At 37.1% G+C, this 25046-nt stretch overlaps 1 protein-coding gene across 9 annotated transcripts in view; it reads left to right on the top strand.

The window, feature by feature from the left end:
• ZC3H13 (zinc finger CCCH-type containing 13) overlaps positions 1–25046 on the top strand; it is a 96234-nt gene that overhangs the window by 46744 nt on the left and 24444 nt on the right. For 8 of the 9 annotated variants that reach the window (XM_019447531.2, XM_019447532.2, XM_019447530.2 and 5 more), the window contains 3 exons: positions 12032–12342; positions 14899–15363; positions 22172–22363. In XM_019447531.2, coding sequence (XP_019303076.2) covers positions 12032–12342; positions 14899–15363; positions 22172–22363 — 968 coding nt within the window. The remainder of the gene's footprint in view (positions 1–12031; positions 12343–14898; positions 15364–22171; positions 22364–25046) is intronic. The other variant, XM_019447538.2, reaches the window with a different exon arrangement.

Genomic DNA, 25046 nt, shown 5'->3' with positions numbered 1-25046 from the left:
CTCTCTCAAAATAAATAAGAATAAACTAAAAAAAAAAAAAAAAAGTCCCAAATAACCCTGAAAAAAGAAGTCTATGTTCTTTAATGGTTCTTGGTATTCTAATTTTGTTATTTTGACCCAGAAATCTCTGAGACATGATTTTTAACGTATGTCCCTGGTACTTCACCATTGAAATGGTAACATATTTTGTATTATGAGAACCTGTGTACTACACAGGTTGATTTTTCTTTTCCAGTGTTTCTGGTGGCTGTCTCCACCAGGAGCAACAAGGTATATGTAGGACTTACCTGTTACTTAGTATATAGAAAAATCTGAACTTGGTTTATTTTGTTTATCTAAAGAAACAAGGCAGCAGAGTGGGTTACTGCTTTAGCGGGTACCTGAATTGCATTGGAGTTCTGAAGCCATATATTGCAAAGTTGAGAAGGGCCATTTTGATTTAGGAGGAGTTCGTTTAATTTACAGGGGTTTTTTTTTTGAGGTGGATCTATTATTTTAATATATCTCCATTACTGTGAAAAGAGAACTTATTCTCAAATGAAGTATTGTATCAAGAATCTTTGTCATGCTTTCAGATTGGTGGGATATGTAATTAAAGGTTAGCGTCTAAATTCCTTTTGGAGAAAATTGCCCTTTAAAATTAATGCAGATGGGAGCGCCTGGGTGGCTCAGTCGGTTGGGGATCTGATTTTTGCACAGGTCATGATCTCATGTTCCGTGAGTTCAAGCCCCACATCTGGCTCTGCACTGACAGCTCTGAGCCTGGAGCCTGCTTCAGATTCTGTTTCCCTCCTTGTCTGCCCCTCCCCCACTTGCACTCTGTCTCTCTCTCTCTCTCAAAAGTAAGATAAAAACATAACAAACATTGTTTTAAATTAACTTAGATGTTGTAATGAGCTTATTCGGAATATTCTGATTATCAGGATGTGTTGTGCTTAAGTGAAAGTATGCTAATATATTTATTCAGTTATTGGGTATAGGGATAGGCATTGTTCTAAAAGTTGGTGATGCAGCAGTGAACAAAAATGTTCTCAGAAAGTTTTGTTACTACAGGTAGAAGTAATATAGTAATCACGTGTATAGAAAATTACATTTCTCTGACTATGGACATTTTTTTATTTTTCCAGGTAGAACTTGCAAGGCCTACTGGGTGTAGGGGATTGCTTACATTTCTTAAGGATGGTTCCCTATTTAGTTACTAGAAGAGTATGCGTATGTGTGGGACAAGTGGTGCAACAAGACCATATGGTCCTATGACTTAAGTCCTTCTCCCTGTCTTCTGGGTCTCATCTGAAGTCCACAGCCTTCTACGTCAAGGGCTCCTAACCTGAGATCCATTGGTAGATTTTAGGGAATCTGCACATTTCTTGATTTGTGGGTATAATTTTACTGGTGTGTGTTTTGGCGAGAGGGAAAGTACCTATTGCTTCCCAGAAAAATTCATGATTCTCCCCCTCTCTTTGCCACTCATCTGGCTCTTGAGGATTTGAGTATCTTCCCCCCAGACCTTCATTGGCCACGTCAACTGTGTTAAAAATATACTCCATTCCCAGAATATTTGTTAATTTGAATAGCACTATATTCTGTCATGTTTTGAAGAGAATAGTTTGGAGGCCATGGTTTTAGAAGAATGTTTCTAATCAGTGTCTTCCCGTTTGACAGGTAGACTTTACTCAACTATGATTAAAACCTGAATACCACTTGTTTATCCAAAAAAAAAAAAAAGCCTTACAGGTTTTATTACTCTACTTTTAGAAAATGTAGCAATTTCCCATTACATTTTTGTAAAATAAACTTTCCGTGACCTGCTCTGTACAGAAGATGGTAAAATCTTGATTACCTGGAATTCAACTAAATCATTTTTATTCTGTAATTTGTTTTAGAAGAGGTGTAGTACACAGAAAAATTACGTTCAAATTACATATTTAGTCAGAAAATCACTTGTGAAGGGAATATTTTGTGAGTATGAATATTCCTAACCTGTAACATCTAGATAACCCTAAAGTGGATATTTACAATGATGTTTCACTGGGCTTGTAATACTTTTCATCAGTGAAAATCCATATTCTGTATACATTGCTGAATAAGGAAAGTGAACCAAATTATTAGTGTACTTTAAGAACAAAGGCTTACACAAGCACAAACTTTTTGGATTAGTAGTTAACCAGAGGACTTAGCTAGCAATTGTATATAGCCTGTTCTGCTGGACATTTGGTTAAATATGGTTTTATTGATGGATAGTAATATGTCTTAATCAAGTTGTAGGATGCAGAATTTTGTGTTAAATGAGAAGAATGTAGCTAATCACTTAAAAAAAAAACAAACAAACACACACTTCATTATAATTACCTGAATATAGAAATCTCCTTCTTGATAGTACAAATGCTTGCACGATGAGTCTTACCCAGATTTCAAAGACAGATCTCATCATTCAAAACTTGTTGGCTTTGACTTCAATTTAGTAGAATAAGCAAATTATCATCAAATTGACAATCTTATTTCTCCTTTCAGTGATTGCACACATTTATCAAAATAATTAAATCAAAATGTTTCAGACCTTTGACAAGGAATGTTATTTATTGGATTTATTCCGTATTTACTATTCATGGATAGATACCATGGTCTGGACTGGCAGATCTCATCCTGTGGCCATGAGCCACAGGATAGGGAATAGTCCATTTGTTCACTGAGCATTTTCTATAGACTGAAGTATAGTTGTTTTTTTTTTAATTTTAATGTTTATTTTTGAGTGAGAGAGAGAGAGAGAGAGAGAGAGACAGAGTACCAGAGGGGGAGGGGCAGAGAGAGGGAGACAGAATCTGAAGTAGGCTTCAGGCTCTGAGGTGTCAACACAGAGCCCGACACGGGGCTCGAACTCACAGATCACAAGATTACGACCTGGAACAAAATTGGACGCTTAACCAACTGAGCCACCCAGATGCCTCTGAATTATAGTTTCTTGAGTAAATGTGCACTAATGTTGCTTGGCTATATAGAGAGGATGGAAAAATACTACACTAACGTTACTATTAGGGAACATGTCACACAGAAAAAAATAGAATCATATAATGATCCTTTCATGTCCATCTTGTTTCATCTATACCCCTATATACCTCCTCCTCCATCCAATATTATTTTGAAGCAAATCCCAAACATCTTACTACTTCATCTGTCTATATTGTAGGATATATCTCCAAAAGATCAGTACACTTAAAAATATATAATCAGTACACCAGTATCACACCTAAAAGAAAAAAAGAATAGTATAATTTTAAAATATAAATTTTAAAAGTATTGATGATTTAAATATCTTTTATAACGTTTTCCCAATTAAGGGATATTAACACAGGTAATCATGAAGGATATAAACACTTTTTAATATTAAAATGGAACCTTTGTAGTCAGGAATTGTTTATTTGAGGCATTTTTTTTTTTTCTGCATTTGATTGAACCCTGTGTATAGACCTAAAAAGTGTCTTCATATGAATGTGATTTAGGCTAGAGATACAAAATTAAGGCACTTAAAGAAATATGTAATATAGCTGAATATAATTCTATAATACACTAAATTTATGGTAGACTTGTGTTAAAAATTAGTTTTATTTATTTTTTTTAAGTAAGCTCTGTGCCCAGCTTGGGGCTTGAACTCTCACCATCCTGATATCAAGAGTCGCACGCTCTACTGACTGAGCTAGCCAGGTGCCCCCAAAATGAAAGGGTTTTATAAATATCAAAATAACGCAGTCACATTGGGGGGAAAATAGCAATTTCACAATTTTTGGTCCAATTGATCCAGTTTTGGGCTTTCATAGATGGGATATTGGGAAAATTTGTTGAGCTCATTAGAGAGTTACGAAATCTAGAATGGTGTTTATGTCCATACAAATTGTACTTGTATCTTTTGTCCAACATACTTGGCGAAATTAGAGACTTGAGAGGGGAGTTGTTCTCAAGCAGTTTCAGAGAGGTTTTCAGGAACAAGAGGTAGTTGGGAAGGTTCCAGTAATTGGTCCAGTCAGAAGTGTATACCATGGTAAATGGAGGCCAGATAGTCAATCGAGTAAAAATGTGGGGCCGCATAGTGGGGTTAATGAAAGGCACTCAGCTGCACCAGCAAAATCTATCCCAGTCTGGCTGTGGTTTGGTGGCATCTGGTGGTAATTTTTTTCACTGACAGTGAAATGACCTGTGACTGGATAGGACTTTCAGGACAATGGCAAGGATTTCAAGAATCTCCCTTACTTGGTTACCCATTTTGCTGGCCTGATCTTAGATGTTATGTCTGAGAAATGAGTCCAGAGCCTTGAGGACTTTTCTTTACCTTCCTCCTTCCCAAGACTGGTTGCTTGTTGTTTCTTGGTGTAGTCTGGTTTTCTCCCTCATCACCTCACCACCCCATCCCATCCCAGGAGAAAGTGATAACTTTAACTTGCTCCAGCAGGCAGAGGATAGGAGCCAGTTGCCTTCATTCAAATGGAGACATTTGAATGAAGGCAACTGGCTCCTATCTTCTACCTGGCGTGTGTTGTTTCTGGATTTTATTTTATTCGGAATACTGACTCTCTTACTCCTAAAGCTTAAAAACAATCTTCTCATGTGTGCCAGGGATACCAAGTACTTGTCTCTTGTGACTTTCTATCACAATGGCGGGTACAGTTTTTAGTTCACTAAGTCACGTGATTGAGCAAATCTGTGTCAGGCTCTTGAACAAGATTCTGAAAAATTCTATTATTGACTCTTGATTACAGCTCAGGTCATGATCTCATGGTTCATAGTTCAAGCCCTGAGTTAGACTCAGCGCTGATGTTGTAGAACCTGCTTGGGATTCTCTGTCTCCTTCTCTCTCTGCCCCTCCCCTGCTCACTCTTCAATCTCTCTCAAAATAAACATTTAAAAAAAATTCTTAAGCGATTTAAATGATAAATCTAGGTTTTAATAACATTGAAGGATGTGTTGATTTAAGGATTATCTTAACAGTCTTTATTCTTAAGTTGAGGCTTTTGAAATTTCTTCATCGCAAAATGCAAAATTGAAATTGACCCAGAATTATGAGTACTCGGATTAGGGTTACTTGTTTTATGTAGAATTGGTTAGTTTGCTTGAATCAAATCTGTTTTACAAGTACATTATATATTTATGAGAAGATCTCTTTCAAAAGCTTCCCACAGACAAAAGTATTCTCCTCTTTTTGTAGATTGTTGACTTAAAAACGTTTCCCCTTGCAGGGAGTATTTATCACCTGCTGCAAAGGGACAGCAAACTCTAGGTTTAAAACAAGTCCTCACACAGAAGCATTTTCTCTCTCCATCTGATGTAATTATTTAGACAGGTAAAATCTTGCTAGATTTTTTTTTTATTGAAGGATACCTGACACATAATGTTAATTTAGCTTCATGTGTACAGCACAGTGATTCGTCTGCTCTGTACAGTATGCTGGGCTCACAAGCGTAGCTACCATCTGTCACCATACAGCGCTATTTCAATACCATTGACTGTGGCCCTTATGTTGTACCTTTTATCCTTGTGACTTATTTATTCCATAACTGGAAGCCTGTACCTCCCACTCCCTTTCACCCAGTTTGTCCATCTCCTCACTCCTCTTCCCTCTGACACCATCGGTTTGCCTCTTGAATTTACGGGTCTGTTTCTACTTTTTGTTTCTTTATTCGTTTGTTTTCTTTTTAGGTTCCACACGTAAGTGATGTTAGGTGGTATTCATCTTTTTCGGTCTGACGTGTTGTGTAGCATAATACCTTTCAGGTCCATCCATGTTGTTGCCAGTGGCAAGATCTCATTCTTTTTTATGGCTGAGTCCTATTCCATTGCACATATATACCACATCTTCTTTATCTGTTTATCTATTGATGAACAGTTAGGCTGCTTCCATATCTTGGCTATTGTAACTAATGCTCTAGTTAACATAGGGGTGCATATAACTTTTCAAATGCGTGGTTTTGTTTTCTTGAGGTAGATACCCAGTAATGAAATTACTGCATCATATGGTTTTTCTGTTTTTAATTTGGGGTACGGTGGGGGGGCCTCCATAGTGCTTTTCCGAGTGACTCCACCAGTTTACATTCCCTATCAGCAGTGCACGAGGGTTCCTTTTTGCCCACATCCTCGCTAACACTTGTTATTTTCTTGTGTTTTTGATTTCTAGCCATTCTGACAGTTGTAAGGTCATTGTCTCATTGTGGTTTTGAGTTGCATTTCTCTGATGATTAGTAATGTTGAGCATCTTTTCATGTGTCTGTTGGCCAGCTGTATGCCTTCTTTGGAAAAATGTCTCTTCAAGTCCTCTTCCCGTTTTTAATTGCAATTACTTGGTGTTTTTTTGGTGTTGAGTTATATACACTCTTTATACATTTTGGGTAATAACCCCTTACAGGATATATCATTTGCTACAAGTATCTTCTCCCATTCAGTAAGTTGCCTTTTTGTTTTGATGGTTCCTTAGCTATACAAAAGCTTTTTATTTTGGTATAGTCCCAGTAGTTTATCTTTGCTATTGTTTCCCTTCCCTGAGGAGACGTATCTAGGAAAATGTTAAGGCAGATGTGAAAAAATTACTGCCTGTGTTTTTTTCTAGAGGTTTTATGGTTTCAGGTCTTTAATCCGTTTTGAGTTTATTTTCATGTATGGTGGAAGAAAGGATCCAGTTTCATTCTTTTGCATGTAGCTGTTCAGTTTTCCAGCACCATTTACTCCATTTCCCCATTTAATCTTTCCTCTTTTGTCATAAATTAATTGACCACGTAAACGTGGGCTTATTTCTGGGCTCTCTGTCCTGTTCCATTGAACTATGTGTCTGTTTTTGTGCCAGTGCCAATACTGTTTTGATCACTATAGTTTTGTAGTATATCTTGAAATCTGGAATTGTGATACCTCCAGCTTTGTTTTTTTCTTTCCTCAAGATTGCTTTGGCTATTCAGGGTCTTTTGTGGTTCCATACAAATTTTAGGATTATGTGTTCTAGTTCAGTGAAAAATGCTGTTGGTATTTTGATAGGAATTACATGGAATCTGCAGATTGCCTTTTGAACAATATTAATTCTTCCACTCAATGAGCATAGTAGGTCTTTCCATTTGTTATTTTCGATTTCTTTCATCAGTGTTTTATAGTTTTCAGAGTACGGGTCTTTCACCTCCTTGTTTAAGTTTACTCCTAGGTATTTGATTGTTTTTTGGTGCAGTTGTAAATGGAACGGTTTTCTTAATATCACTTTGCTACTTTGTCATTGTTGTATAGAAATGCAATCAATTCCTGTGTAGTAGTTTTTCACCTTGCAACTTTACTGAATTCATGTATTCTGATAGTGTTTTGGTGGAGACTTCAGGGTTTTCTCCTTATAGTATCATGTCATCTGCAAATAGTGACAGTTTAATTTCTTCCTTACCAATTTGGATGTCTTTTATCTCTTTTTCTTGTCTGATTGGTGTGGCTAGGACTTCCAGTGCCATGTTGAATAATAGCGGTGAGAGTGGACATCCTTGTCTTGTTCCTGATCTTAGAGGAAAAGCTCTGTTTTTCACCATTGGATATGATGTTAATTGTGGGTTTGTCCTAGATGGCTTTTGTTATGTTGAGGTATGTTCCTTCAAAAGCCACTTTGTTGAGAATTTTTATCATAAATGGATGTTGGATTTTGTCAGTGCCTTTTCTGCATCTGTTGAGATGTTCATAATGATTTTTATCCTTTGAGATCTTGCTAGATTTTGAATGACACTTCCCTGCCTAAATCTCTTCAGGGGTTTTCTTCATGCTGAGAATAAAATCCAGACTTTTACCATGACCTGGATGACTTCACATCATCTGACCTTCTCTCATGTAACTCTCCACTCATAAGTTGAAGCTACCCTTGTCTTTCTGTTTTCCTCATGTCTGGTGATATCTCTTGCCTGCCTTCTTTGTTGTTGCTGAACCCTATGCAAGGCAAGTTCTGTCCCCAGATTTTCAGCTCATGGTTCAGATTTCACCTTCTCAGTCAAGGCCCTTTCCTTCCAAGCAACCTAAAGTTGTCTGCCTCACATTTATTTTATTTTTTGGACCTAACAGTTTCTGTTTCATTACCCTGTTTTACAAACTTTGTTGCATTAACGAGCTGAAATTGCTTTGCTTTCTTGGTGGTGGTCTACTTCTAGACCATATAGTTAGGGCAGACTGGTTTTCAGTCCACTGGCTGTCTTATTTTAGGGGTGTTGTCATAAACAGGAAATGAGTTATTATATGGAGAGTACTTAAAACGGTGTCATGTACACAGCAATATATGTGTTACCTGCTGTTATTATTGGTATTATTATTGCTATTGTTATTATTATTATTATGTGAGTGGTTTTGTCTGCCTTCTTTGCCTCTGCATTCTTAGTGCCAAAAATAATGCTTGGAGCATAGAAGGTGCTCACTTAATATTTGCTCAGTGAATTAAAATGACTATTTTATATAAGGATATGTTTCTTATGTAAAATAAAACAGCTTAAATATTTCTATGTGTGAAATCTGTATCGTGTTATATTGTATTTTACCACAGGAAGCAGATTTTGATAGTGTTCATAGTCCATTTGTGGGGTTTTTTTAAGTATACTTTTTGCATGATGATTTTAAAGGGTGAGTTATAACTGTTACATTATAAAAGCATATTTTCATATTGGAGGAATAGAAACCATCATTGTAAGAAAAATTGGTATTAGTAATTTTAAGAAAGTGTAGGGTAAACATATTGGTTTGTAGGTAAAATATAGTATCTTGAATGAGAGACATTTTTTTTTAACTTCATAATCTTTCACATTTTTCCCCAAATGAAATATACCCTAAATATTCTCATCTCATATTATGTCTTAATTATATCAGCATTAAAAACTTTTTTTATTAGAATCAAGTCAGAATAAAGATTGGCTTTCCCTATGTGCTATAAATCACAGTACTTTTGCTAACAGTGTGCAGTTTTCTGTTTTAAGGTATATAGCTTCTCTTCATGCAATAAACTCTTCTTTTTTCTTTATTTGAGCTTCAAATATCCCCTCTTTTTTCTCCCTCAGGTGAGAAACAATCCAGTTCCAGAGCCCAAGACTAGTTAATCTAAAATTACCGCCCTTCTAAGTAGAAATGTATTTTAATATATCTCTGCAGTAGTTTAGAAGCCAAAGTACTAATAATTTTTATCAGGTTTCAAAGACAGTTTTATTTCTTAGACTCACACATTTTCTATATGCAGAATGAACATAGGCCCAGGTCCAGTTAGGCTGGCATCCATAATTTGACCCATATTGTTTTGGTAACAGATCCTCTCTTTTCACTATTCTTTAGTTATCAGACTTTTAAAAGAATAATAACAGGAAGATATAAAGATGCTGTCTTAGCCAACTTGGGCTGTTATAACAAAATACCATAGACTGAGTAGCTTAAACTAAACAGATATTCATGTCTCACAGGTGTAGAGGCTGGGAAGTCCAAGGTTAAGGTTCTGACAGATGAGATCCCTGGGGAGAGGCTCACTTCATAGACAGCTGTCTTCTCACTGTGTCTTCACAGGGAGGGGGGAGAGAGTGAGCTCTGTTCTCTTCCTTTGCTTGTAAGGACACTAATCTCAAAATGGGAGCCCCACCCATAGGATCTCATCTAAACCAATTATTCCCAAAGACCCTCACCTGCAAGTACTATCACATCGGGGACTTGTGGAAATTGGGGGGACACAAACATTCAGTCCATAACAGATGCTGTTAAATTAAACCAACAGTTTTCCTAATTTTTTTTTTTTCTTGAAGGCTAGGTAAACAGAAAAATGCTGAAACCATAACTTGATACCATGTTGGTGCTCTGACCTTAATTTGGTAGGGTGATTATCCTAAGCTTGAACTGAAGTTTTTTAAAACTTCCATCCTGTCAGCACCAAATTTGAATAGAAATGTGATTAGACTATAATTGTGTTTTTTCAGTGATATTATGAACTCTCATTTTTTAAGTTCTGTGAACTAATTACCAAGAGGTATTGCAGACATTCTTGAAACAATTTTTAGTATACTCCATAAGTAAAATTAACCAAAATCTCAGTTCATTGAAGAGCCACATTTTTTATTTTGTCAATTTAGATATTTCCAAATTGACTAGAACCTGATGAAATTGAAATTGGAAAGCACCAAACAAGAACCATTCTGATTCTCAATCTTGCAGTATTTTTCTGTTGACTAAGATGCATTTGAATGTCCATTGATGATAGATGGTTTTCCAAATTTGGGTAAGACTCTGTGAGCATTTCTACTCATACCTATAAGTAAAAACATTTCTGTTAAGAGTCGGTTAAATTACAGTGGCTTATGGCTTTTTTTTTTTATGAAGAGGAAATAATTTTTATGAAAGACATGAAGGCTTAGTGGAATTGCTGATAACAAGAATATTTAGGTGAATATCTACTTCCCGAGTAGGGCAGCATGTTGTAGTTAGCTGACTTTTTTTAGTCAGTTATTAATCCAAAAGGTATTTTTGTGTACTTGCTGAAATCCTTGTTCTGCAAAATTCTTTCCAATATACTGGATCACTTTCCTGAGTCAGTAACATATATTTTATGTATTTGAAGCTTTTATTGATAAAAGGTCTGCTAAGGCATCATTGATAAACAGCGTAGTTAAGGGCAGCAGTTCTCAATGAGGGGTGGTTTTGCCTCCCTGGGAACATTTGGCAATGTCTGGGGTAATTTTCGATTGTTATGAATGGGGGTAAGAGGGAGGTGGTGCTGGCGTCTGGTGGGTAGAAGTCTGGGGTGCTGCTGACATCCTGTGATGTACAGGACACCCCCCCTCCCCACTACAAAGAATTACCGAATACAAAAGGTCAGTACTGCCAAGAGTGAGAAACCCTGGGTTAGGATTGTGGATGCTAAAAACATCTCTATCATAGACACTGAATGTAAATCTAAAATACTTTGACCAGGACTCCAGAATCTTTTGGAACAAACATCTAGTCTTCAAAATGATTGTTTTGAGGAATATACTCATCTGGGTTATGTGGTCTCTGTTGTTTTTTAGACATTTCTTTTTAGTTATTGCACAAATGTATGTGTTCCAGCTTTCCATCACACACACATTTTGCATATTCATTGTAGACAGGGCCCAGGACATAACACATTGTAGGAGTGATTCAGATGTGCTTTGTGAGGTTATAAGTTGTTTCTCTGGCGTCAGTGAAAGAAGATTTGAAGGGCATAGAAGAAGCCTTAGATAAACCAATACTCATGAACTTAATCTGTGCTGGCTAAGAGTGAACATGGGTTATTTAAGATACAGACAGAGTATGGACAGTATGTCCTTTCCTTCACTGTAGCATTCTTTCCCCATCCTAAATGTCAACCCAGGCTGTGCAGGCTAGGTTTGGCTTAGCCAGTGATAACTTTTCCTTTTCCCTGCAGCCTTGAATTACCAGCCTTTCACAGCCACTTTCTGTCTAGATCTTCTAGTGGGTATTTTCTTCAGCTTTTTCTGGTTTCCTCCCTCCAAGTACCTACTCACACTGTCAGAGATGATCTCTGATAAGAGTGAATTCCATACTGTAAGTGAGGGTAGTTTTCTCCCTACCTGTGCTCAGGGACAGTGTTACCTGGAAAAGGAAGTGTACCTTAGAGCCAAAGCTTGGGAGCAAGGCAGTGCATATCTCATCTACAACTGTTGGCCTTGGGCTGACTTAAAATCCGATCTTAAAAAATTAACTTAGGGGCGCCTGGGTGGCTCAGTTGGTTAAGCGTACGACTTCGGCCCAGGTCATGATCTCACTGTCTGTGGGTTCGAGCCCCGCGTCAGGCTCTGTGCTGACAGCTCAGAGCCTGGAACCTGCTTCGGATTCTGCATCTCTTTCTGTCTCTGCCCCTCCTCCATTCGCACTCTGTCTCTCTCTCTCTCTCTCTCTCTCTCTCTCAAAAGTAAATAAACATTTAGAAAAAAAAATTAGTATTGTACAGCACTGTGAATTGAAATTTATCCTGGAATTATGGTTCACACTTTTAGCTTTAACATTCAGGCTCTTCATTGTTGCTTTTTTTTTACAGGTCTACTTCCCCAGTAGGACAGCATCATTCTCCTCTATCTTCTAGACATCACTCATCTTCCTCACAGTCAGGATCATCTATTCAAAGACATTCTCCTTCTCCTCGTCGAAAAAGGACTCCTTCGCCATCATATCAGAGGACAATAACTCCACCTTTACGACGCTCTGCTTCTCCTTACCCTTCACATTCTCTGTCTTCTCCTCAGAGAAAGCAAAGTCCCCCAAGACATCGCTCTCCAATGCGAGAGAAAGGGAGGCATGACCATGAACGAGCTTCACAGTCTCATGATCGGCGTCATGAAAGAAGGGAAGGTATGTACTTTATCTTGATTTTTTTAGAGTTCTTTAAGTATTTTCTTTATTAAAAAACCAGACATTCAGGTTTATTGTTATATTAAGGAAAAGAGGAGAACTGTGTTGTAAGTCTTCTGTAACAGAAGAGTTCTTGAGGGCAGTAGGAGGCACTTTTAATGATACGGGAACATAAGCTATGAAATGTATGGTGTAAATGGGCATTTTCGTGTATACTAAGGCTGTGCTTTCTTCCGGTGCTAGACATTTTGGACTGTCTGATTCTTAGAGCATCCCTCTAATTGCTTAGTTGATCCTTTAAAAAAAACAAAGATGTGAACGAAAGAAAAGCAGCAACCCAGGGGGTAGAGTTTGAAAGCATCAGACATTCATAAAGAGGTAAGGGCTGGGGGACCATTAAGAAGCTCTGTGTAAACCACGCGATCAAGTTTCTAGGTGTAACTCCAGAAAGAAGTAAGCAAAGCTGTTTTCCTTTCTGGATCCCTGAGAATTAAGTTAACTTTGGATTTGCTACTCCCTCTTCAAGCTGAGATGCTATTCTAATCTGGCAGTACATCTCTTTCTCTACTCCTTGTCCAAGCTTCTTGTCCTTATTTACTTAAAGTTTTTTCCTCACTTCTCCTGAGTTGGTGTTTGAACGTAATGAGTACTCAGGAAATACCGCTTATTTGCAACATTTCTGTTTAACATGCATTTTAAAATAAGCCTCTCCATGAGTATGTTACCGCAGTCTCCTATGAAAGGTGTTGAATTTGGTTGTTCTCTATCAACAGTGCAAGCAATAGTTAATCAGATTCTTTTATTCAAGAAAATGATGAATGCATAGGTAGGGACCAGAGAGAACATCTGTTGCATAGAATTGCTTCCTGTGTACATGATTTTGGAACCAGATTGGCATAGCAGTATTTATGGAACTTTGGTAAGATGGGAAAATTCTCTTAACACCTATCTTTAATTTTAATAAGATATTTAATTAGAGTTGACCAGGAATATAGTATATATTTAATGACCACTGACTGAATGAAAACTCTTTAGTGTGTTTAATAACTTTGTTTTGAAATAATGATGAGGGGAAATAGTATTCATTTAAGTCTTATAAGAATGCTTGTTTTGTGCTAAGAGTGGCTGATATTACAGGAAGAATCCATTTAATAATAAACCATGTGTTTAGTTTCTTTGTAAGGAAGGTGTTTCTTTAACCTTCCACATAAGAGATGTAGCAGATGTTTGTTCCTCCATTTCGATGTCATTTTCTGAAATAAAACTAATTTTAGTGGAAGAATGGGGAAGTAGATGACAAAATACAGTAACTAGATACATTTGTAAAGACAGATGGGGGACCTGTGGAAAAAGGATCTGGTAGTGAGTGAACATATTTTTAGGCACAGTTGGCATTGAAAGAGGACTCGAAGTCACAGGTGTGCGCAAAAACGGATGGAGACCTATCAAATCCTTGCCTGATGCTTCTGTTCTTAAAGGCATTTGTGGATATAAGCACATGGACAAAGTAACTGGCAGGAGTTATTAATGGCAGAATCTAGGGGGTCTTGTGGACACTAGGTGTTGAGGTGGCTGGAGAAGGTCTATAGACCTAGTTATGGGGCAAAGAGAAAAGAAGACAACTTTACAATGTCTTAGGTATTAAAGCTACTACATTTGCTAAAATAGCCTCAGATCTTGAGGCAGTTCCAGAGTGTCTAAGAGCAACATATAAAGGAAACTGATTTAAAAACAAGGCAGTGTTTGTTTTTTGAGGTTCTCTTGTTAATCCTTTGACGTCATACCAGATTTATGCTATAATAAATTTATGCCTCTTCCAGGCATATCTAAAGAATAGTTTCTCTGCTTTGCAAATTCCCTTTAGAAAGGGGGTCGCCTGAGCCATTTAGGCTCTGGGCCTCTTATTTCTTCATTTACACTGACAAGGTTGAAATAAATGATCAGTGAGTTTTGTTTCAACTTCTTAAAAACTGCAGCTCTTTTCTTATTTTTCTGTGAAGTATTAGAAAATGCTTTAAGTAGAGAAAACTTTAGAGACAGGAGTGATCCCACTAAACAGTTGAAGAAAAGAGAGGGTGAATAACAATATCCCTTTGCCAGCCACCTTACTAACTGTAGGCCACTCTTAAGTGCTTTAAGTACATTTGAGGTGGTCATGGGTGGTCTAGTCTGGTGGAGGTGGTTAAAGTCACTGTGTAGCTCTGGATCTAAAAGTAGTTTCTAAAAAATAAGCCATCAGTGATAGGAAATCAACTTACTTGTTTCATTTGTTGAAGATCTGTAAGTATGGGTAAGTTGGGGCACTGGAAGATCCTATTCAGAGTTTATCTAATCAAGAACAAAGTTATATCCAGGCGTTAATAAAATTACCTTTGGAATTTTAGCTTATATATGGTCTTAATTTTCTTATTTGCCCATGTTTTCTTTCTTTCTTGTCTGCAACGAACATGAATTACTATGTTTCAAAAATTGTTTAAGCTCCAAATTACGTAAATTGTCTTGTTTCTCAAAATTTTGTGAAAGGAATTCTAGTTCGTTCCCACACTTGCCTTACAGAGACCAGAAGCAAAAGAGATAGAGAAAAGGACACAAGAGAAGAACGAGAGTATGAACAGGATCTGAGCTCTTCTAGAGACCACAGAGATGACCGAGAACCTCGAGATGGCCGGGATCGAAGAGATGCCAGGGATACTAGAGACCGACGGGAACTGAGGGACTCCAGAGACATTCGGGACTCCAGGGAGATGAGAGATTATAGCAGAGATAACAAAGAGAGCCGTGATCCCAGAGATTCTCGGTCTGCTCGTGATACCCACGACTACAGGGACCGTGAAAGTCGAGACACCCATCGAAAGGAGGATGCCTATCAGGAAGAATCCCGAAGTTATGGCAGAAACCATTTGAGAGAAGAAAGCTCTCGTACTGAAATAAGGAATGATGCCAGAAATGAGTCTCGAAGTGAAATTAGGAATGACCGGATGGGCAGAAGTAGGGGGAGAGGTCCAGAATTACCTGAAAAGGGTAAGGTTTTTGACTTGTCAATAAACTGTATCTTGTATGTTTATATAGAAATTATTAAATCATTTAAGGTTTCTTTTCTAAATGCATTCTTTTTTACATTCATTAGTCATCATTTTGTCAAAGTAATTTTCAACTAGTTGAATTTTGGCCTTCCCTATAAATTCCAAATAGGAAGCGTTAAATTCCTAAGATTTAGGAATTTGCCCAAGCAGCAAAAGATAAATGGATCCCGATCCTAAGATCCCCTGGTTGAATTATATCCAGTCATGCCTACCCTCTTGATTAATGTGGAACGCTAAGAAAATTGCTGTCAGGCATAAAAGTAGAATGAAAAGAAAATAGTTTTTAGTAAACAGGTACATGTATGGTAAGATGATTATTCAAGTGGGATTAAAATGGTGGACTTTCAGACTTCATGGTATCAGACACGACTGTGTATCCCGCAGTGTGCTTGTGCTCGCTTCACACCACCTCCGATTATCGCATATCAGAATCTCGAGCCACTTTCCTTCCCCTAAAACGCATTTGCCATCACCCAGGAACTACCCACCTAAACGTATTTGTCTCCGAACTGCTTGGACTGAATTCGTTTTGGCCTTTTTCCCTCCACTGTCTTCTCTCCCTCCCCTGAAATGCTTCTACAGAATTCTGAGCACTCATTCTTTCTGTTGATCTTTTGGTCCATCTTGGTCAGCATTACAGCTTCACACTAAGCTGAAGGCCCCTTACCTTCTCCTTCATAGTAGTCGTCGCTTTTCTTGGCCTTTTGCTTTTTCATACATGTTTTTTAAATGAGTTGTTTTTTTAAAAATTTCATGAAAAACTGTTGGATTTTTTTTCAAATGCATCAAATTGATGAATTTGTAACTTTTTCCTGTTAAAGCCTTGTACAGGTTTTATTCCTGGGTACCCAGCATTTTTGGTGCGCTTGTCAATGGTACTTAAAAAAAGTTCTCTCTCTTTTTAATAATGCATTCACATGGCTTAAAATTTCAAAAGTATGGAAGGATGTGTGGTGAGAGACCTCCCCGCTACCCCTGACCTCATTCATTCTCTTGCCAGTTTTGTCTGTATCCTTCCCAGAAATATTTTACACAAGCAGATTTGTGTGTGTACTCATCCCCTCTGGTTTTACAAATGCACTTTTTAAAAAAACATATGTATTGCTCTATACCCTGCTCTTTTCACTTAAAAAATACCTTGGAGATCATTCCACTTCAGTCAACTTGATAAACAACTAACCCCTTCTTTTTGGTGCATTTGTCTACTGTAGGATATACTGTAAAGTTTTTTATAAGTTTTTATTTAAATTCGAGTTAGTTAACATACAGCGTAATATTAATTTCAGGTATGCAGTATAGAGATTCAGCATTTCCATACAGTCCCAGTGCTAATCACAAGTATGCTCCTTAATCCCCATCCCCTGTCGAACCCATCCCCTCACCCGCCAGAGCTCTGGTAGTTCTCTGTAGTTAAGAGTCTGGCTTCTGCTTTGCCTCTCTCTTTTTTTTTTAATCTTTACTTATTTGTAAATTCCGCATGCGTGTAAACCTACGGTATTTGTCTCTCTCTGACTTATTTCACTTAGCATTATACTCTCTGACTTTATGTCCTTGCAAATGGCAAGATTTCGTCCTTTTTTATGGCCGAATAATATTCCATCGTATATGTACATACCACGTCTTTTTTACCCATTCATCAGTCAGTGGATGTTGGGCTGTTTTCCATAATTTGGGTATTATAAATAATGCTGTACATATAGAGGGGCATGTATCCTTTTGCAGCAGTATTTTTATATTCTTTAGGTCAAAAGTAGTATTTTTATATTCTTTAGGTAAATACCTAGTAGTGCCAGTGCTGTGTCGTAGGGTGGTTCTGTTTTTAACCATTTGAAGAACCTCCACTCTTTTGCACAGTGGCTGGACCAGTTTGCATTCCCACCGACAGTGCAGGAGGAGGGCTCCCTTTCTCCACATCCTCCACACCACCTGTTGTTTCTTGTATTGTTGATTTTAGCCATTCTGACAGGTGTGAGGTGATGTCTCCTTGTAGTTTTGATTTGTGTTTCCCTGATGAGTGATATTGAGCATCTTTCAGGTGCCCACGTGGGAGTCTGGGTCTCCCCTTCCCCATGCATGTGCACACACACGCACTCTCAAATAAATAAACATTAAAAAAAATACTGAATTCTATATATATTGGGTCTTTTCCTGTACATACACACCTGTGATAAAGTTTAATTTATAAATTAAGCACAGTAAGACATTAATAATAAAACAATGGTAATATACTGCAATGAAAATTACGTGAATGTGGTTTTCTTGAAATTCTTACTGTACCGTACTCACCCTTGTGAGGTGACATGGTGTATGCCTGTGTGATGAAAGGAAGTGAGGTGAATAATGTAGACATCATGAGGTAGCCTTAGGCTACTTTTGACCTTCTGACCAGATGTCAGGAGGAGAATCCCCTGCTTCTGGATCCCAGTTGACCTTGGGGAACTGAAATAGCAGAAAGCAAAGCTACAGATAGGGAAGACTGCTGTAAATCCTATATTGATAGATGTTCAGGTGGTTCACTCTTGTTTGTTCTTGAACAGTGCTTCAGTGAATAACTGTGTCACTAAATAATATCTTTTTAAAATCTTTATTTTCTAAGCTGTCGGTGTATGGAAATGATAATTGAGATTTGTATATTAATCTTACATTGTTATGTTGCTGTATTTTCATAGTAGATCTAGTTAGATTCTCTTAAACATTTATGTCTGGGAACACACAGATTTGGCTTTTCTTTTCTGATTATGTACTGTCAATAACCTGCTGAGAATCTTTTTCAGTATAATATGGGATATGAGTGGTATAACGGGCTTCTTTGCTCTGTTTCAGATTTTAAAGTATTATTGCTGGCATTTCACTCTTAAGCATGGTGTTTGAAGATTTTTAGCAGATGTTTTTTACTGTGTTAAGGATGTCTGCTAATTTTCCCAACTTAGCTAACAGCTTCTATCATGACCATTTTTTCTGGATCTTGAGAAGGTCATAGTTGGTCCCTTTAACTTTTCTACTTACGTTTTATATATTTTTAAAAATTTCTAACTATTCTGGCATTTCTTTTTTTTTTAATGTTTATTTTGAGAGCGAGCACACCACGTGCATGGGGGAAGGGCAGAGAGCTAGGTAGAGAGAATCCCAAGCAGGCTCTGTGCTGTCAGCACAGAGCCCGATGTGGGATTCAGTCTCATGAACTGAACTATGAGATCATGACCTTAGCTGAAATCAAGAGTCAGATGTTCAACCGGCTGAACCACTCAGGTGCCCCTATCCTGGCATTTCTAAGATAAATGGAATTTTTTCATTTTTTTTAAGTTTTAGAATAAGTTTGTTAAAACTTAATGTTGAATTAAGTATCTGTGTTTTCAGCTGAGATTACATATAATTAGTGGCATGCTGGTAAATTCTGAACAATGAACTCTTCAGAAAAAGCCCTGGCTTTTAGCTTTTGCCAATTTCCATGCTATAAAATGGCAGATTTTGAGCTGCTAACAGCAGAAGAGATGTGCACAATTGGCTCTTTCAAGCCAGCCTGAACCGCTTCTAGCATTACCACTGCATAGTTCATTTTTTATGTTCTTGTTTGGTTTGGGAATCAAAGTTATACTAGACATAGAAAATGTGTTGGGAAGTGTTGCTTCTTTTTTTCCTCTAGAATAATTGACGTATGATTACTTATGTATTCTGTGACAGTTTAACGACAGTTGTCTGTTAAACCTGGTTTCCTATTTTTTTGATGGTTAGAGCTTTTACTACCAATTGAGTTTCTTACAAGAATTACAGATTTAGATTATTATAATAGTCATAGATTTGTTTTTTTTTCTTAAAGCAGTATAGTAAGTTATATTTTTCTAAGAAATTTGTTTTCAAAATTTTGGTACAAAGATGTTTCAAAACTCTTTTAAATCTCTATTATGACTATGTTTCCTTGTTTTTCTTGCTCAGTCTTGCCAAAGATAAGGCTATTTTGATTGAGTCTTTTCAAAAAACTAATCTTTGGTTTGTATTTCTTTTGTATCCTTTGTATCTCTTTTGGTCTATTAATTTCTACTCTTGGGTTTTCCTTTGTTATGAAATGTGTGATAATTGTATTAGTAACCATTCTAAACACTATTTCTAAGTTTTAATACGATTTCTTCTTTGACTCATGAGTTACATAGAAAAGGGATTTAAAATTTTTAATCATACTTTTTAAAATAAATCCCCTTCCCTAATTTTAATTGTTGTCAGAAAAGACTTTGAAGTCAGCTCTTTGGGATTTGTATTTAAGACTTAGCTGTGGCTCAGAAATTTTTATAAATGTTCTGGGTGTGCTTTTAATTGTTGGACGCAAAGGGTGTCTCTGAGATCAAGCTTGTTAACCATGCTTTCAAATCTACACGGAATTAGTTTTAGTCTGCCTTTTCTAACATTACAAAGAAGTGAGTTGAATCTTCCACTGTCATTGTGAATTTGTCGATTTTGTGTGATTTGATCAGTTTTTGCTTTGAATATTTGAAGCCTTCACTGTTAGGTACTCATAAGGCACATTATTCCTTTCATCATTGTAGAATGACCCTCTTTATCCCTAATAGTGCTTTTTGTCTTGAACGTTATTTTACTAACATTTCTTTTGGTTAGTATTTGATGAGTATCTTTTTTCATCCTTTCAACCTTACTGTATCTTTTTGTTTTAAATGTGACTCTAAACAGCATAGGTTAGACATATGTCGAATCTTCTTATTATATCATCTTTGATTCTTAACTTTCATCTCTTTATCTCTCTTTTGTTTCCTGGGTTGTATCCTCAGATGTAATCTTTTTTTTTTTTTTTTTTTTTTTTGCTAATTATCTCTTAGCTGCATCTAAGCTATCATTTAACTTATTTTTTCCTAGATGTTATGTGGGGCTCATCTTTATTCTTTAAAAATTGTTTTAAGTTTCTTCTTTGTGGTCTTTAATTATTAAAGCATTCTATACGTATATTTTTATTAAAATACATTGCTAATAGTATTTAGAATTATTCTGTAATTCTTTTAAGGGCTCAAAGCCTATTATTATAGAGTGTGTGTGTGTGTGTGTGTGTGTAGCTGTATGTATTTTTTAAAAACCACTTTATTGAGATAGGATTGACATACAAACAGCTGCACATATTTAATGTATACAACTTGAGCTTGGGGATATGTATATAATCATGAAACCTTCACTACAGTCTATGGCATAAACATATCCATCACCTGCAGAAGTTTCCTCAGGTTCTCTGTTATTTTGTATGTATGTGATGAGAACATTTAACATAAGATCTACCCTCTTACCAAATTTTTGAGTTTCCAACGCAGTATTATAACTGTGGACAGGCATTATGCTATAGTGTAGATCTCTAGGACTTACTCATCTTATACAACTGAAACTTTGTACCCTTGACTAATATCTTTGTGTTTCCTTCTATCTCCAGCCCTGTCAGTTAGCATTCTACTAAGAGTTTGACTGTTTTAGATTCCACATGTGAGCGGTATCACACACATAGTGTTTGTTGTTCTGTGGGTGACTTATCTCATCCAGCATAACGTCCTCCAGGTTCATCTATGTTATCTCACATGGCAAGATTTCCTTTTTTTTTTTCCCCTTTTCTTTTCCTTTTTTTATTCCTTTTTTTTTTTTAAGGCTGAATAATATTCTGTTATATGTATATGCCACATTTTTTTTATCCATTTGTCAGGGGACATTTCAGTTGCTTCCATGTCTCGACTATTACGAATAATGCTATAGTGAATATGGGAGTGCAGATACCTCTTCCAGTTCCTGATTTCAATTCCATTGGGTATATATATACACCCAGGAATGGGATTACTGGGTCATACGGCGGTTCTATTTTTAATTTTTTTGTGGACCCTCCATACCGTTTTCCAGCAGTGGCTGTGTAGCCTTGCATTACCATTACCACAGTCAAGATACTCAACTGTGTATCACAGGACTCCCTGTATGACCCCTTTATAGCCACACTTGACTCCTCTCTTAAGTCCCTGGCCCCTGGCAGCCACTAATGTGTCCTCCATTTTACAATTTTTATTTCACAAATATTGCATAATGGAATCAGGCCGTAGGTATCCTTTTCACTCTGCATAATTTCCTTGAGTTTCATCCAAGTTGTTACACGTGTCCGTAGTTGGTCCTTGTAGTATTCCATGGTCTGGATATACCACAGTTTAACCATTCACCATTGAAAGACATCTGGGTACTTTCTAGGTCTGGGCTTTTACAAATAAAGCTACTATGAACATTCATTTCCCACATTTTTTAATGAAAATTTTTAGGCACCACTTAATGTTAACAAAGTACTTTGGTTCTGTATTGGAATGTTTTTGCTACAAATTGTAATCAAAGCAATAATATACATCTACTTTTCATTATTTTCATGATATTTCTGTGAATTAGATATGAATGGATAGCTTTTATTTTTTGGGGGGGGGAGGAGGATTTGGGTTAATTGAAATGAGTCTTCTTGCTTTATGATTCCATTATGACTTTTTTAATAGATAGTAAAAACTGGGACCTAGCTTACCCGAGCCCATCATTAGACCATTTGGGTGTTACGATCCAACGTTTAATATTCTTTTCAACAATGATTACCATACTTTGAAACACCAAAAAAGAAAAACAGCAGCAACCCCAACACACCTTAACTTGTATGTTTTATTTGGGAAAAAAGATTGTGACTGATATAACTTGTTGAATAAAGTGTATGTGTTTAAACATTTGTGTGAATATCCTTTGTTTAGGAAGTCGAGGCACAAGAGGTTCTCAAATTGATAGTCACAGTAGTAGTAGCAACTATCATGACAGCTGGGAAACTCGAAGTAGCTATCCTGAAAGAGACAGATATCCTGAAAGAGACAACAGAGATCAAGCAAGGGATTCTTCGTTTGAGAGAAGACATGGAGAGAGAGACCGTCGTGACAACAGAGAGAGAGGTTTGTCAGATGGCGTATTATTAAATAATGACCACCAGTGGTTGGGAGAATCGTTTTTGAAAAACCGTCCTCCGTTTACTTTTTTAATGTATCTTTTAAGACTTCTGCTTATTGACACATTTGAAACTATTATCTTCACTCATATGATCTTCCTTGTTTATTGGAGAGTATGTAAGTGGTTAGCCACCAGAGTACCTGGTTGGCAGCAGAGTGGGTACTGAGGTGCAGTAAGCGCTTGCACGCTGCAAGAACTGAGGCTCCCTGCTGAATGTCTCTCGCCTTAACCTAATGGCTTATACCCCTTCGAAGAATATAGATGCTTGGGTGCCAGTCTAGGCGTTTCTGATTTAGGAGATACTTAAACTTTCTCACCCCGGTATCCTGGCCACTCACTCATTAGTTGTAATAATAAAGTCTTAGAGGGCTGTCAAAAGAACAGGGCGGGGAAAAGATGATGATAGGGCTGGGGGTTGTTCGAAGAAACATTTTTTGCATGTTCCTTCTTGAGAACCTGTAATACTTGGCTTTGGCTAATTTTATGTTCTTGTATATCTTAAGCTAAAAATTCTGGCGTATCTTAAGCTAAAACTTAAGCTTAAAAATCTTGTATATCTGTATCAGATTCTACTCTATTAGATTTACTCTCTTAAATCAGTTTTGCAACAAGATTACCGGAAGTCATTTAGGAAGGGTTATAAGGACTTTCTTTAACAAGCTTTTATTGTCCGTATATATTAGGGCATTTTAAACTCTAAGATCTTATGAAGGTCTTGCTAACTTTGGCTGGTTACTAAAGTAAGGTTTGCTATAATGCTGAGATTAATACAGTACAAAACTTGAAGGGGTAGGAAATTGAATAATAATGCTTCATAGTAGACTGAATCGCAAAGGTAATAGTGTATATTGATATGAGCAGTGATGAGAGAACGAAGCCACTAAGACACCAGGTGCTTTGGGAGTATGGATGAGATCAGACTTGGTTGATTTGAGTTTGTTAGGGTAAGCCTAATGCATTTGGGTTAAAAGATGTGTAGGGCTTCCTTAGTTACAGATGAGGCTGGAGTTTATATGTTGTGTGTTGATACCTGAAATTCTATCTTCCCTAATGCTGATTCACCTCTGTTTAATCTAATGCTATGTCCTCGTAATGCTATGCTTTTTTAATATCTCTTCTCCCCCCCCCCCCCCCCCGTTTGATATCCGAGCTCAGGGTTTTTTCATCTTATTCCTGAATTCAGTAGTACAATTTGGTTTCAATCTTAGCTTTATTTCTCAACCATCCATGTATTGAGTTTCCAGGAATTTTGATAGTTGCTTTATATATATGTGCCCCGACTTAATATCTTTTACAATATTAAGTCAGAGAATATATATAAAATATTCTTTACAATCCTTTTATCTTTATAATATTCCTGTGAGTGGAGATATGATAAGAGAATTCATGTTTCATAACTTAGGGGATTTGGGCTAAGAGAAGGATAGTGATTTGCCATTATTACAGAGACGTAAGTTTTCCAGCTATAATTCAAACTCGTATCTTCTGATTGCAAGTCCTGTTCTCTTTCTGTTTTACTTTACTGTAACTACTTCAGTAAATACCAGTTGTATGATTAAAATAGCACTGTATTTTTGAGGTTACTGACATATTCTACCATGTTTTTTGAGAGCTCATGCACTTCTGCTAGGGTCCTTCAAGTAAAGTAGTTCTTGTCCTTGTAGAACTTCACGGGAGGGAAGATACCACCCCTGTTCCTCCAAAACAGAAATGACTATTGAGTGCAATCAAGGAAACAAAGAAGGGGCCTAGATAGAAATAAAGGATAAGAGAGGGACCTACTTCAGATGGTTTATGAAAAATTTGAGATGACATTTATGCAGATGCATAAATGCAAGAGAAGCTAGCATTGCGGAGATTGAGGGTAAAAACATTCCGTGCAGCGGGAAGAGTATGTGCCAGTTCCCCAAGAGGGAAAATATCTTAATATGTCCTAGAGTTTGAAAGAAGACCAGTGTGACCCGGGTATGATGAGCAGTAGGGAGAGTGATAGACGTTGAGGGTGGAGATGTGCCCAGGCACCTTGTTCTGTGCTCAGGAGTTTCCGTCTTCCCTTTAGTTCTTCATGGGCTGATTAGGGCACAAACAGGCAATTGAAGGAGGATGAATGCTGCCACTATATGAAGTTCTGTGAGACAACAAAGCAGCACAGAGAGTTGTGAGGAAATCCAGAAAGCTCCCTAAAGAGTTTGCTAGAAGGAACAGTGGAAGAAACACTTTGCAGGGAGAGGGTATAGTATGTGCAAACACGTAGGACTAAAAGAAACGTATGCTTTTGGAGCAGTAATGAATTCTGATGTTGGAGTAGAGGTATATGCCATAATTGGTAGGGAAGGAAAGAAGCTAGTAGAAAGGATTGGTGAGAGACTATGGGCCAAGTTCTACATAGCCTAATAAATCAGGCTAAAATTTTTGATGTAATTGCTTTTCACTGCCTACAAGACCACTCTTTTTAAGCAGTTGGAAAAAAGAGTTTTCATGAAAAAAGTATAAGCGAGTCTGGGGAAGGATACCAACCAGTTAGACAGACTGTTGGTGACATAGACATGTAACAGGTGATCAGAGTTTGTGTTAATAATATTAACTGTAGGGATGGAGAGAGGAAAGGGAATAAAGCAATATTTTGAG

The sequence above is a fragment of the Panthera pardus genome, unplaced genomic scaffold, assembly GCF_024362965.1.
Source record: "Panthera pardus isolate Hobbes unplaced genomic scaffold, ASM2436296v1 HiC_scaffold_1, whole genome shotgun sequence".
Taxonomy (NCBI): Eukaryota; Metazoa; Chordata; class Mammalia; order Carnivora; family Felidae; genus Panthera; species Panthera pardus.
Note: the sequence above shows the minus strand (reverse complement) of the source record. Positions and strands in the feature narration are given on the sequence as shown.